General features: G+C 46.5%; 2 protein-coding genes across 2 annotated transcripts; one reads left to right on the top strand and one right to left on the bottom strand.

Moving 5' to 3' along the window:
- Positions 1–33: 33 nt before the first annotated feature.
- Positions 34–11,555, bottom strand: LOC119383315 (acireductone dioxygenase). The gene is made up of 4 exons (XM_037651394.2): positions 11,312–11,555; positions 8,379–8,498; positions 6,533–6,712; positions 34–281 (listed from the first exon to the last, which is right to left on the bottom strand). Exons 1-4 carry the CDS (start codon positions 11,435–11,437, stop codon positions 150–152), a joined length of 558 nt encoding a protein of 185 aa, XP_037507322.1. The 5' UTR covers positions 11,438–11,555; the 3' UTR covers positions 34–149.
- Positions 11,556–12,183: 628 nt separating this feature from the next.
- LOC119383313 (GRB10-interacting GYF protein 2) lies at positions 12,184–14,068 on the top strand. Its single transcript, XM_037651391.2, has one exon. The coding sequence runs from the start codon at positions 12,386–12,388 to the stop codon at positions 14,021–14,023; it is 1,638 nt and encodes a 545-aa protein (XP_037507319.1). The 5' UTR covers positions 12,184–12,385; the 3' UTR covers positions 14,024–14,068.
- The last annotated feature ends 110 nt before the right edge of the window (positions 14,069–14,178 follow it).

The following is a 14,178-nucleotide window of genomic DNA, read 5'->3' as shown; positions in this document are numbered from 1 at the left end:
AATAAAGAAAAAAAATTACTGCAGTAGTGTCGGAAAATAAATCTATATATTTATTTAACATGGACCGCTACACTTACATTAAATATTTGTGTAGCGATATAAGGCACATGGTTTCCTTGTAGTGTCTTGCTTGTGTGCCTGTTTCCAGGTTACACAGCGCAATCGCAGGCTTGTCTAAGAGTCTCGAGATACTGGTGGCGCGCTGGATGCTCATCGGCAGGACGGTTGATCGGTGTCCAGACGGGCTCTCCCACAAACAGCCGCATGGCCTTGATGTAGTTCTGCAATTACCATGGAATGGTTGAACACTCGCTGAAATGTTATTGTTAACTTTATGATAATAGTGGCTTTGAATAAGTACCGACACATTTTTGTGAGCTGTAGACAGAATCTTTACCACAAGCTTTCTGCACATCAAATCATTACACTTATTAATGCCTTACGATTACCAACATTCAGACTTACTTTTACACAAATGCTGGTCTTTCTATGGCAGGGGTCTCAAACATGCGGCCCGTGGACGTTTCGCTTGCGGCCCGCAGCTTCACAAGGAATAAAATGTTTGTGACTTTGCTAAATGATACTCGCATTACTATTTACTTGCCCATTGCAATTAATAACGCTTTGTTCAGGTAAGCTACAGAGACTGAACTGTTCTCAAGCATTCTTTTTTCGTGAGGTACCCCATGCGGTCACTATGTGTTGAAACCAAGGAGGTTTAAAAAAAACTTCTGGAGTGGAGGTCCCCTATACGCGCCCACGCGAGCGGGTGAAGCCTGGGAAACCGGTTGGCAGCCATTTTGCTCCGGGCAAGAGGCAGCGCAGCTTGAGCGCGGACAGCGTAATTGTGAGCTTCCGCGGGGGCGTTTCAGCGTGAGAACTGGATAGTTAGTGTCACTTGTTTGGCCGAATTTTTTTGTTGTCCTGCAGGATTGAAGAAGGCAGTTTTTTCCACCATAATACATGGGCTGAAGCGTGCCTGATAACACGTAGAATTCGCTTCCAGCATTCCCGAAATGAAGCACATGGAGGAGTTAATAAGTGGTACATAAAATTTTATTCACCCCCGGCTTTTACACAATTTCAAAAGAAAAAAGAAGAATATACAATGTGGTTTATACGTGAATCGATAAAGCAACAAATCCAAAATAACTTCAAAATGCATCATAATGCACACAATCACGAAACTAACCGTATGAAACACGCGTCCTTAAAAACTAAACACAGCAAAAGAAAAGATACAAAAGCAAACTAGTTGACCAGTTTGCTGCTGCTCTGGTTTACGCATAATGCAGACAATCACGAAACTAACCATATGAAACACGCACCCTTAAAAAGTAAGCACAGCAAAAGAAGAGACACGAAAGCAGATTAATTGACTAGCTTGCTGCAGCTCTTGTTTACACTCGTCTATAATTTTTTTCAATATAACAGTCCTTAATTGTCAGCCGTTTAAAACTCCGATCTGGGAGTTTTAAATGCGAGGCATTTCTTAGCGAACCTTTGGCACATTCAGCGTTTTTATCTACGAATCTATCTGCCTAGCCACCTACGCCGAGGTGCTCTCGTGATCGCCTCCTTTACTTGGTGCAGACCAACATCGGCATGGGAGGGTAGGAGGATTGGACGGATATGGCTGTCGTATCATGACATGAATAACGGGAAAATTCTGTCGCGTAGGTCGTCAAACCCTTTCCTCCAGACACGTGTGGCACATAGCCGTTTACCACTGGCCGTGGTGTACGGGTATGCGCCACATGTGATTGACAGTTTATATCTACCCAGGAACCGCGAGAACAGACATTGGTACTTTAAATGCAAGAGCGTTAAGAAAAACCGACATCGGCAGCGTTGACCCGACGAATGGAAAGAATAAATATTAAGATCACAGCAGGAATCTAACCCAAGCATTCTGCGTGGCAATCAAGTATTCTACCACAAAGGTACGTCGGGTATACAGACTGGTTTGTAAAAACAGCCTATGCAGACGTAATGTCTGTGCAACGTCAAGTGTGGTTGTGGTGCTGGCTATCTAATTTTGCAAGAAAGCAATGCACAGTACGTATGTACACCTACGATACAGGCGTCATATCAGATTAACGTCTGCGGTTCCAGTGTTGGCTCCGCTTTTATAGTAGTGTAATAAACATTACAGTTATATTCCTATGTTTCAGCACGCTATATTGAAGCATTGCTCGACCCAGAGGAATACATTAACGAAAGTTACGTATGATATCCACATGGTTGCACCATAATGTGCACTTAGTTTCGATAATACTGACGTGTGTGCTCTAACGTGAGGGCTGACGTTACGTTGCACCTCAAAGTTACCGTTTAAACGCCAGTGTTGACGTGCCTGGTAAGCCCACGATGTGCACACAGCTACTACACTTACAAAAACACGTTGATCCACCTCGTAACGCTTGGCTCAAAGCCATAAAATACAGCATAGCAGTACTCGCTGACTGCTTCGCATGAAACAGATTCCCACAACGCGTGGGATCTGCCGAATTTTCTTCCGGTTTATTTCTTTTGAAATGTGGTGAAGCCTGATTTTACAGCGAAAGCTTTTATCAAATCACAACAGCTGTGGGATGGTTGTCCGCTGCCGCCGCCGGTGTCCGTAACTACTATCGTGCGAAATAAGAAAAATGAAATAAATAAAAATAAACAGGCTCATATGGGATTTAAACCCGGGTCCTCTCCATGGCAGTCAAGTATTCCACCACAGAGCCACGCTAGTGACTGGAACTCCTTTGCAAAAACATCCTTACAGGCGTCATGTCGGGCAAGGAATTGCGTTAAATGTGTAATATAGCGTGTCAGAAGAGTAAAATAACGACCAGGCGTCACATAATGCTAATTGCGCAACGAGTGACCGGATCGTTAATTGCTTCAAATCCATTACAAAAGGCTCAGCCATAATTCTTCATCCAGGAACCACAGGCAGCATCAACAAAGTTCACATAATGCCTTACAGATGTGTAGCGGCACCTCGCTTATCCGCAGAAAAACGAATAATGGCATAGTGATTGCTTCCGTACTTCACAAAAATTATGATTTGCGACGTAGTGGGTACCTTGAAAGTGTACTTGTATTAGTTTCCCCAAGAGAGTTTAGAACGGGCTCTAGAAAGGCCGCTCTTCCAGCTTTCGCTGTGACTGTGCTGCGCGCAGGCCCGGCGTTTTTTATATACAGCTTGGTAATCTTCGACAAATTGTAAATGTGGTTATCGAGTAGATCGCAGTCCAACAAGTGAGACATCCACAACACTCACTTGTCACCAAAGGAGCGGAGAAATTCGCCATCTGTGGAACTTCCGCGCGGGCTCAAGCGACGACCGACACGTTTTCTGCCCGGAGCAATATGGCGGTCGTCGGCTTCAGCGGCGGCTCGCCGCCTCCACTCCAGAAGTTTTTTTTCAACCTCCTTGGTTGAAACATAACCGCGGAACAAAAAATCTATATTTCACAATTGCCGTCCAGATGTGAGTCACTCTGAAGATCAGTATCAATATGTTCCAAGAATCCTGATGCCAGGTATGGGAAACACGTTCTTTGAAATGGCAGTGTTAGGTCACTCCCCCCCTACCTTCACTGCCTTAGCCCTTGCGAGACTAAATTTCATGGCTGCGGCCGGCTAGCTGAGGTGAGTATGAGACCCCTGCTCTATGCGGACCTAGGTCTATTGACACAGCTAAATTTGCTGATCTCGTGTAGCATAAGAGCTGGGTGCAATAATGTTGGTCAAAAGATCAAAGAGTTCTGCATGCATTACCTTATGTTACACTCCATGTGGCAGCTGCCACAATCACACAAGTGGGGCAAGCCAACATATTATGACGCATTGACTGTCTAGATGTCAAAACTCATTCATAGAAACAAGCACTTTAGTGAACAGGCTGAACATTTCATGTCACTACTCCTTTAACCCTCAGAGGTCCTAAATTTCCACTCACATTACCACTGGTCCGGTTCGAATCTTTTTCACCAGCTTTACGTGCTGTGCGAAAACACATTTGCATATGCAAACAGACAGCAAAATATTTATTTTTCCTCCATTCTCTTGTATTCCAGTCCAGTGGTACTTTGAAACTCAAAGCATTTCCAACATGCACATCGGAAGCTGCTGTTGGAAGCTGCTGTTGTTCTTTTCATAAATGCTGTCACCAGAGCACTCATCTGATGAGCCTTCTTCGTCAGATGAAAGGAACATAACTTTCCTCTTCATCACTTTCTACAGAAACGGGAATCGCCCCCAGTGGAATGCGTGTCACGTGAACGCTGCCATGCTCCAACAAAGAAATAACGGCACTGGCTGATGATATCTTTTCTAACGTTTCTTTATATATTTTTTTTCTTTGTATGGCGCTGCCACCTCTTGAGAATATGATGTGATAACTGTTCTAAGCATTTGTAGGACTATCCAAAAGATGGCGCTACAAATATTTTCTAAACAAAAACACACACAGTTTAAAAACCTCCCAAGAGCGGACTGGATGAGCCACTCTTTGATGGCAGGTGCTTTCCGACAGTGGACTGCAAAGGGTTAAAAGTACAAATAAAGACAAACACAAATGCTGAAGTTGAGTAATGATTACAAAAGTTGTGCAGTGTAGCACAGGATTGGTGAGGCCAGTGTGGTAACATTGTGCCTACCGCATGATGTGCCCCATTTGTAATTGGGGATGTGATGAAAAGCCACGGTAACCGTAGACAACAGTAAAGTTTACAATGTTGCATTTCGACATAGTGGGTTGCACCTCGGCCAATTTTCCTGCAAGAGAGCACGCTGACACTCCCCTCTCTGCACCACTATTCGAAGTCGTAACAGGATTGTGCCACACTATCTGTACAGCCCTCCCAGTGAAAACAGCTGGTAGTGGCCAGAAACAATACAGAAAAACCTGTATGACTGTGGTCTACTTGGAGGTGCATAAGACTTGCGCCTTTGCACATCTGTATTCTTTTTGTACACTTTTTTTTCTCTTGTAAAACAAACATCACAAGGTTTCAAGGTGGCCAATCCAGCAAATGTTTCCACTCACCCGAAAAGTAAGAAATGCTGGCATTTTAAATATAACATGACCCCGTTACCTAGTACCTAAGTCCAAACAGGTTATTGTTTCAACTACGCATGTGGAAAACATGACAAGCTATTTCTGCTCAGTTAGAAAATCTAGACATCACTTTGAATGCACCTCTGGTTTCTTTCTATATTTATCAAGAATCCTTTGTGTGTCCACACAATGTTATTTGCTATTCGGCTGCAACTATCAGTTATATTGCCAACAACCAAGCCGGAAGAGTCGTTCAACTGCACTTGCAGCTAAAATAACCTGCTCAAGTCATACATGTCTGAAGGAAAGCAACACTACAGCCGCTGATTGGCTTGCTGGTACTACGACTACACCAAGATGAGCTCGGTCGCGCTTGGTGACTAAGTTGACCATGACTATATACTGCATTCATTTGAAGTAGCAATTTCACCAGCAATAGTGACAAAAAGCCAATATATAAGAAAGAGAGAAAAATTATTTTCTTATATGACACTTGATAAGAAAAAAATTTTCTTATCAAGTGTCATAAATACTTATACTAAAATTAGTTGCAGGAAGAACATTAATGAATCAGCACAGAGTCATAATGATGGAATGTTTAGAATTGCCTATTAACTCTCTTTGGCGATACATAGCGTACCACTCTGCAATCTAGGTTTTTTGTACACAATAACATTCAGAGCTGCAGTCATGGCAACTGAGGACTAAATAGGTTGATTTCACGTCAAGTATCCCAAGAAGCCCCGACCTTCCATTAGGAATTTGTACCTCGACAAGCAGATATAGCCATCAATGTTTCGGTGACATCAAGCTGTGGTTGGAAGCCTGAAGGCATCAAAACATGACAATGACACCAAAGCGCACGTCACAGAAGTTACTGCCACGCAAGAGTGCTCAATTCAGGGATGGAACAGACGAAAATAAAGTGGCTGCAATGCTTTTTTGAATACGTTGAGAAAATGTTTGCAATCTGCCAACAATGCAGTCACAAACATGCAAGCCAAGTATTCTGCTGCATGTTATAAAGAAGCAATGGGCAGTGCGCAGCACAGCATAAATACCAGCCCAACTATGAAAAAATCGTTCAGGTAAGTTGCACGTGGAAAAAGTAAACAATGTAATCTTTAAAAAATTTTGTTTTTGTTAAGTAATTTGCAAAATTTATTTGAGAATACATTCACTGATAGGCACTAAACTGAATCAGTGTGTTTTTCAGGCCTGAAAGAAAGGTGTTGCAAGAGGTCTTCGTAAACATCAGTTTTGTCAAATGTACAGCTGTTTCTTAGCATCTTGCTACGCCTCGACATGATCGCAAAGATAACTCGTAAAATAAAGCCTCCATAATAAGAAGGACGTGCATTTTCCAACCAAGACCTTCTTTATTCCTGACCTCTTCACACCAACCAAACATCTAGGCCAAAGTGCACGGCAAGACTGCACCGTTAAGCAGTGCTTGTTGTTTTTTTTACATACCTGCTTGTCAAGAGTGAACCTGTGGTAGATGCCAGCAGGCAAAACGAGGAGGTCTCCTTTCGTTACCGCGATCCTTATCCACTTGTCATGGCAATCTCGAACATCAAAGTAGCCACTCCCAGCCAAGACAAAGCGAATCTCCTCGTCAGAGTGCAGATGCTCTTGGAAGAATGTCTTTATCTAATAAAACATTTGAAGCATTTCAAAAATACAAGGTTAGTATGATCTGTATAGCATGGCAACAGTCGGCCATGGCACAGCAGCCAGAAGGTTGGTTTCCTGAAGATGCTGTACACATAAGCAGACAACAGATTATCACCAAGTTATCAGCTTTTCAGTTATCTATATATTCAGGTAAACGATCGTCATACATTCTTTTATGAAGATAATGAAGGAGGTCCCGGATATCAGAGTTGCATGAAAATCCCTCATCACTTAATGTAGGGAACAAGAACAGCAATGACAAAATTGAATACAAAGCAGAAGGCATTGAACATGCAAACTGGAACTATACGAATTCAAATTATTTTTACCTTATGCGAAAGAAAGGAGAAACCACTAGAAGTTGTGGTGCTGAGTAGCTTAACGAGATGGCTGCCCCATTAACATGCAAGTAATGACAAGCTATCACAAACCACAGAGAAATGTGTTGGTGGGTAGGAGCCGTACAAAACACACAGAACGCTGACAGCAGTCATTAGCTGCAAGTGAACAAAATTTTAGCAGAATATGATTTGCCATACATCAGAGGTCTCCCACCGGCAAGAAAATTAATTTAGAAAGCATGCAATGATAGAGAAAGCATTGTATAGGATAGTACTCCGTAGTCACAATGCTGAGTAGTATGCACGTTTGCTTTCTGCAATTAATTTGCTGCAATGAGAACGGAAAATCGCTTGAAAGTCGTTTAGACTAATGCTCAAGGCTAACGAATCTTTTTTTTTTTGTTTAGCTTCAAGAAGCACAGTTCATCCTTTTTCATTATGACAGAAACAAGTAATTTTTACATGTGCATTTGGTACGTCATTTTATTTGCATTACGGAATAAACAAAGCAAGGTACAACTTCGCACACTATAGACCCGAAATTACATTACAATTGCAAGAATTCAATAAAACTTCTTCTAAAATAAACACTCCTTATTATGTAAACTACATTTAACGACAGCCCGTGTTAATTTGAGACTGAAAAGGGTACTGAAGCTGAGTGCCTACCCCTTGTATGACAACTAATGCTTCTTTCTTTAGTCCCATATTTTGCTCCACAAAACATTTCCATAGGCAGTCAGTCCTCCATGTTGTGCATTTTGCAACGATTCCCAGAGTCGTTACCGCTATTGCAGGCCATTTAATAAGTTTTGATTAGCAATAAGGCAAGGCCAACAATTCTTAGTACAAACAATTTAGCTAAACAGACTGTGGCAGACAGAGTCCATCAAACACTTTTTGAAAAACAGACAGGACTGCATCAAATATAGATATCCATTATTGATAGCATGTTTGTGTCCTTAATACAAAGTAAGGCAAGATTAGTAAAGTATGATGTGGAAAATAAATCTGACTCTAATTCATGCAGCAAAAATGTGACAATGTTTACGTTTGGTCAAAATGAATGCTCTATATTATATTCAAGACTCATAAACACTATTTGGTGTCAGAATGCACAATTTGCTTCCAAATTACAACAGACCACGGTGCATATAGATGTATTATAGCTGAAATATAAAAATGAACAGTCTAATGTACCTTATTTGGTACTGGTGTTACACGGCGTCACAGGAGCCGCTCATATAAATTCTGCATTGATAATGCCATCCCATCCATTCCTGAGATAGCAACCAACATACCTTTTCCTCGTAGTTCGGTAGTTTATCCTTGGATATCTCAATGACATCTGTGTACGAGTATCCTCGCTCCTTCCTGATCTTCTCGAGCTCGCCATCCTCCTCGTATGTGTCGGCGTTCAACTAGAAAATGTCCACAAGCATACAAATACGATAAGCCTGCAGCCTGTCAGCGTGGACTCAACTACTTGAAAGAACGGCATGCTCGGAGAATTGGTATAGGCACCGTGCATACGTTAGGAGCCGCCACTGTCGCGCGCGGCCTCCAGCGCCACAGCGGCCATGGCAGCAAACTTGACGGGATATGGGAGCAGACGATGAAGCGGCAGCAAGCCTCTGCGCCGTGTTCTGCTGCTTCGCTCGACGCATTTTCATTTCCGCTCGCTTTCAAAAGACGTTAAATTGTTAGCAGCTGCCACAGACTCTTCATGTTAGAGGGTATGCTTCTTTTCGCCAGACCTCGTGCACCCTCAGGGGAACGCGGCAGCATAAAATGCACGAGCAAGGGAAGACGGCACGGGGGCTACGGGCTCGTTGAGCGAAACTGCGCGCCACTTCGTTCACTAAACGATCACAGCTTGTCACCCTCAGGCTAACGTGGCAGCAGACTTGGCGGCTGCTTGAAAGAGACGACAACACCGGCGATTGCATTGCGTTCACTGCGCCGATTTCAACCAGTGCAGCCGAGCGGTCGTCACAGCGGCTGTTAGCTAGCCATGGCACTGCAAAGCGTGTCAATTATTATTACATTTGGGTTCAGAGAGCTACGTGCTATAGATGGTTTCTTCCGAGGAGCTAATCTAAATAAGGGCAGAGAGCTTCTCGATCGAAGCGAGGCTGGCGAGGCATGTTCACGGCTTCGTGGAAGAGACGTTGCACGGCGGATCGTCAGTCACGGGGAAGTGCGCACCACAGATGCGAATGAACGCGCCGGGAAGATCCGTGAAAATCGAGGTATGTGTCGCTTAAGTTTGCTTTTTCTTAGTTACAGGTCATGTAATGTTTTCTTATCACTTAAAGCAGGGACATCCGTGCAGCCAACTGGGAGTGCCGTGCCAGAGTCGCAGGAAAGTATAAAACCGCCGCGGCAGTTCCATTGTGCCTGAATAAAATTACTTGCGCATCGAAGACAAGCAAACCGCGATCATGGGGCTTGCCTTTAATTAAAAACGTCTACCCGAAATACTTAACTGTGGCAATCACAAAAAAAGAGAAAAAAAGTGCGAGTGTTTTTTTTCTTCTCTCCTTTTGTCAGCTTCATTACAGATAATCTGGAGGAACTTCTGCCTCTACAGTTAGGGCAAAGAGCATCGACGTCGAGCACATGCTGAGGTTTTTCGGCAGCACTGAGTGCACTTTGTCTGACGTGCTCCGGGCAGAGGCCAGCGACGCGGCATCGCAGTCCCACCTCATGCTCCTTCCTGCCTCTACTCAAGCGCTCGTTGCTTATGTCCTGTACTTTTTTCGTTTGTGCTGTTTGTGTTCACTAAGCGCACCTTGGAAGATGAATCAACACCAACTAGCCCACCTTATAGCTCTTCTCAAGCGCTGAGCTTGTTTGTTTTGAAATGGATTATTTGCTCATTTTTATGTAGGCTCTCAGGCAAGCTGCTGAGTATATACAAGCAGTATGTCGAAGTGCCACATCAGGAAGTGGCCGAACTGTCAGCACGCATGTTATTAAACAGAAATGCTTCGGCAAATGAGCGTTTCTGCATAATTACTGCGACAAAGGTGTGAAGTAATACCTTTTGACACTTCGTCTTGGCAATGAGTCTGCTCTGCGATGTACATTTAGTGCACTTATTTAGGCGGGCACATTTTTTCTTCTTTTTTGTATCTCCAAGGCGCACAGGGTAATTGACATGCTAGGCAAACGTGCAGATTGCGCATGGTATCTGATTGGAAACCAGTAAAATCGCGTACCTGGAGAATTTCTGTAGGTGTTACTGCACCCAACAACGCAGCAATTATTCTTAGAGTTTGGCATAACCGACACAAAACGAACGGCCCGCGAGAAGGCCGCGCGCTGTCATCGCGGAACCGTTGCGCGAGCAGGGCGAGCGGGTGAGAGTATCCCGTCAAGTCTGCGCTTGTTGCCGCTAGGGGCGGCTTCATTGGCGGCGGAGTTACGTCTGCACAGAGCCTATGGCCCCACAAGTCTGCCACTACGGCATCTCTTTATCGTATCTGTTTTGTAAACACCGGTGTCGTTCGGTCACTTTCGATCGCGATCCGCATCGAATCTCTTGATCGTGATTGGCTCACATGAGGAAGCGAGCGTTGAGGTATTGGATCCTGATGGGGCTCGATCGCGATTGGAATTTCACGATGTCACGCCTATGTAATACCGGTACGTCTCACACGGTCACACGGGAACTTCTGACCGCGATCAGGGCCAATCCGGATCGGAATTCTTGATCGCGATCCAACCGATCAAAAATGGTCGCTGGTACACGGTCCAAACTAATCTGTATCGAGCTTGGCGCAGACGTCAGCCAAAGCGCGATCTGGGAGCAGGGGCGTAGCCAGAAATTTTTTTCGGGGGGGGGGGGGGGGGGGGTCAACCATACTTCATGTATGTTTGTGCGCGCGTTTGTATGTGTGCGTGTATATATACGCAAGCAAAACTGAAAAATTTCGGGGGGTGGGGTTGACCCCCCCACACACACACACCTTGGCTACGCCCCTGTCTGGGAGCCAGATCGCGTTGCTCTGATTGCGATCGGTCTTGAAAGCGATTAAAAGTGACCGTGTAGCAGCACTTGACCCGGAACGTGCCAGTCCGGATCAGCCTTGATCGCGATCGAAAGTGCCCGTGTGACACAGGTATAACATCCTCCTTGGGTATAACACACATCATTTCTATGCTCACATCAGAGTGTTTGCTGTCGATAGCACGGAAAGCTGTCGTCAACGGGACAGCTCGCACATACCTTCCAATAGAGGACTCCGCTCTTCTCACGAAGTTCGTCCAACGACACCGGCACAGGCGGGTCCAGTTGGTGTTCCTCTCGTTGGTCGATTGACGAGTCGTCGTCCATATACCAGGCTCGCACCATTTCTATCTGCCTGGCCGTCAAATTCCGAAATTATCGAAAACTGCGTCAGCGCAGCGAACACGCACCTCAGAAATGGCAACAAACTCCACCCCCTTTCTCCATGCCTTTCTCCTCTCCTCAAAACTCTTATTTGATGATGATGATGATAGCGCACCAAAACGTTGCGGTTCAAATCTTGAAGGCCATGCTTTTTGTACTGCTGAGACCACTGTGGCCAGGCGCGGATTTTTTTTTTCTTCGACGGGATGTTTTACGTTCTGCGTTGCGGTGATCGCAGCTACTTGCGACTAGCAAACAAGTGTTCTAGCACATTTTTCTGTGGTATCAGTTGTCACACAGCAGGGATGCCGCGTTGGGAGCTATGAGCACTATGAGGTGCGCCGTCTCTGCATACATGCCTCCCCCAGCCACGCCTGTAAGTATTGAAGTTTAGGTTTTCTGTGCTATTGACTTCTTTTTTTTTTTTTTGTCCCTTGTAGATTGGCTGGAAGAGCCAAGTCCGATAGCAGGGGCGTAGCCAGAATTTTTTTTCGGGGGGGGGGGGGGGGGGTTCAACCATACTTTATGTATGTTCGTGCGTGCGTTTGTATGTGTGCGTGTATATATACGCAAGCAAAACTGAAAAATTTCGGGGGGGGGGGGGGTTGAACCCCCCCAATCCCCCCCTTGGCTACGCCCCTGTCCGATAGCGCTGCCTACTTTCCTTACAGCGAGCTTCCTTTCTTTCTGAGCTGCAACCGCTCAAGGCCTTGAGCGTCAACATATAGGGTCCATTTGCAATCACAAGTTTGTCGCGTGCCCGCACTCTGGCACTACACACAGAAATATCAGGAAATTTGGGTGGGGTGGTCAATTTATCCCCTGGATCTGTGAGTAAAAAAATATCGACTGAACAAAATAAACTGATTTCGCGGCAATCACGCATTGAAGCCCGTGTCCCACACAATTATGGCTGCGCAATTTATCCACGGCATGTTTTGCGCGGCAGACGCGCGCGTGCACAGTATCAGCATCGCGGACGAGGAAAACGAGCCCTGCAGCATGCCCGCACCCCGTGCACGTGCGGAGGGCGAGAAGCGGAGCACGTTCCGAGGCGAACAGGCGCCCATGTCACCGAGGTCCCGAGAATCCGCCGCGCTGAATAAGGTCAGCGCAGTCTCCGGCCCGTCGGAAGGCCACAAAGCCATGATTCAAACGGTGCAGGAGAGAACTGGGGAGACAAACACCGAATTCAAATCTGGGACGCCACCGGACTCCTGCGACGAAGACTCCACTCTGACCAGAGTCCAGCTGCGCTCCGCCAAACCGTCCAAGCAACAACAAGCCTCGATGCCCAACACGAATGGCTCCCGCGATTGCGAGCTCTGGCTCTACAAGGACCAGCTGGGTTGTGTGCACGGACCCTTCTCCGGTGCCTGCATGTTCTCCTGGTTCGCCTCCGGGTGCTTCCGCATGTCGTTGCCCGTGAAACGCACCTGCGACCGAGAGTTCCAGCTGCTTGGCCAGCTCATGAACACCTTGGGCAGATTGCCGTTCGTCGCCGATCGGAGCTCGCCAAACCAACCGAACTGTAGCGCTGACAAACTCCAGGCCGCAGACACGCCGGTCGCACTGTCATCATCCGACTGCAGCCCTGGGAATGAACCCTTGGATTGTGACGACAAGCTCCTCAAAGACAGTCAGACTACGTTCATTGACTCGCAAGAAAAACCGCGCGCAGTGGTATCGATCAAGGCCGCGCTACCTATGACTGGAGAAACGCACCCAGCTGTTCCACCGGGGACGCGAGTTCGCCGTGCCGAACGCGTCAAAGCTGAACTGGGGTTTCGCGACACTGCAGAACCACTGGCTGATGACAACCGCTCAAGAGGAGGCCCCAAAAAGGAAGTGAAGCAGCACGAAGGAGCTTGGGGAGGCTACAAGAAGTACCAGCCAGCAGCACGAAACTTCGTGTCGGCGACGCAACCAGCCGATACAAAGAACGCGGTCTACCGCCGTACATCCACCGCTGCAGTCGACACTCCTACTGCTCCGACGACCTGGGCCAAAGTGTGCCTGAAAGCGCCGACCAAGCCGCAGTTCGGACATGGATGGGGGGATCCAGTTGGCGCGCCGGAGCCCGTTGCCATCGAAAACATGGTGCGGTTCCCATCGCTCGGTGGCAAAGCCTTCGCGGAAGCCTCGCAGAACAAGACTAGGAACCAGAAGCAAGACCCGGCATGGATACGACGCGCAGCCGCGGACCAGGATTTCACCCGCTGGTGTTACGACAGGCTCAGGAACCTTCCGTCGTACGTCCACGTGCCAACATTCTTCGAGTTGCTGAGGGACGTCGACTCGAGCGCCGAAATTGAAGAGTACGTTCGCCAACATTTCGGCAACGGAGAAGAGGCCTCGCGCTTCGCACGTGAGTTCGTGCAGCGTCGGTTTCAATGGAAGCAGTTGACGGGCTGGAAGAGTCCTGCTGAGCTGCGTGAGGCGACCGCCGGGGTTGACATGGCACCGAAGGGCAAAAAGAAAGTGCAAAAGTTGAACGGCACCGCCCTAGGATTCGTAGTGGCGGGAGAAGCTTTCAAGAAAGCTTGAAGGCTGCCTGTGCTGGCTGGTTGGACACTTTTTTTTTCTTTTTTTTGACGTTTGTGAAGCACACTGAAAAAAAATAAAGGGTTTCAAGAGAGTATTCCAGTTGTTGGCGTTATGCTCATGCGGTGGCACTTCAGCCAAGAGGAGGATCTGTCACC

Source organism: Rhipicephalus sanguineus, chromosome 2 (genome assembly GCF_013339695.2).
Source record: "Rhipicephalus sanguineus isolate Rsan-2018 chromosome 2, BIME_Rsan_1.4, whole genome shotgun sequence".
Lineage (NCBI taxonomy): Eukaryota > Metazoa > Arthropoda > Arachnida > Ixodida > Ixodidae > Rhipicephalus > Rhipicephalus sanguineus.
Note: the sequence above shows the minus strand (reverse complement) of the source record. Positions and strands in the feature narration are given on the sequence as shown.

Excerpts from the sequence above, each read along its gene's own strand:
- LOC119383315 (XM_037651394.2), bottom strand. The coding sequence starts at position 11,437 with ATGGTGCGAGCCTGGTATATGGACGACGACTCGTCAATCGACCAACGA. Across the intron at positions 8,499-11,311 it reads GCGGAGTCCTCTATTGGAAG|TTGAACGCCGACACATACGA; the intron begins GTATGTGCGAGC and ends GACATTTTCTAG. Across the intron at positions 282-6,532 it reads GGTTCACTCTTGACAAGCAG|AACTACATCAAGGCCATGCG; the intron begins GTATGTAAAAAA and ends TGGTAATTGCAG.
- LOC119383313 (XM_037651391.2), top strand. The coding sequence starts at position 12,386 with ATGGCTGCGCAATTTATCCACGGCATGTTTTGCGCGGCAGACGCGCGC.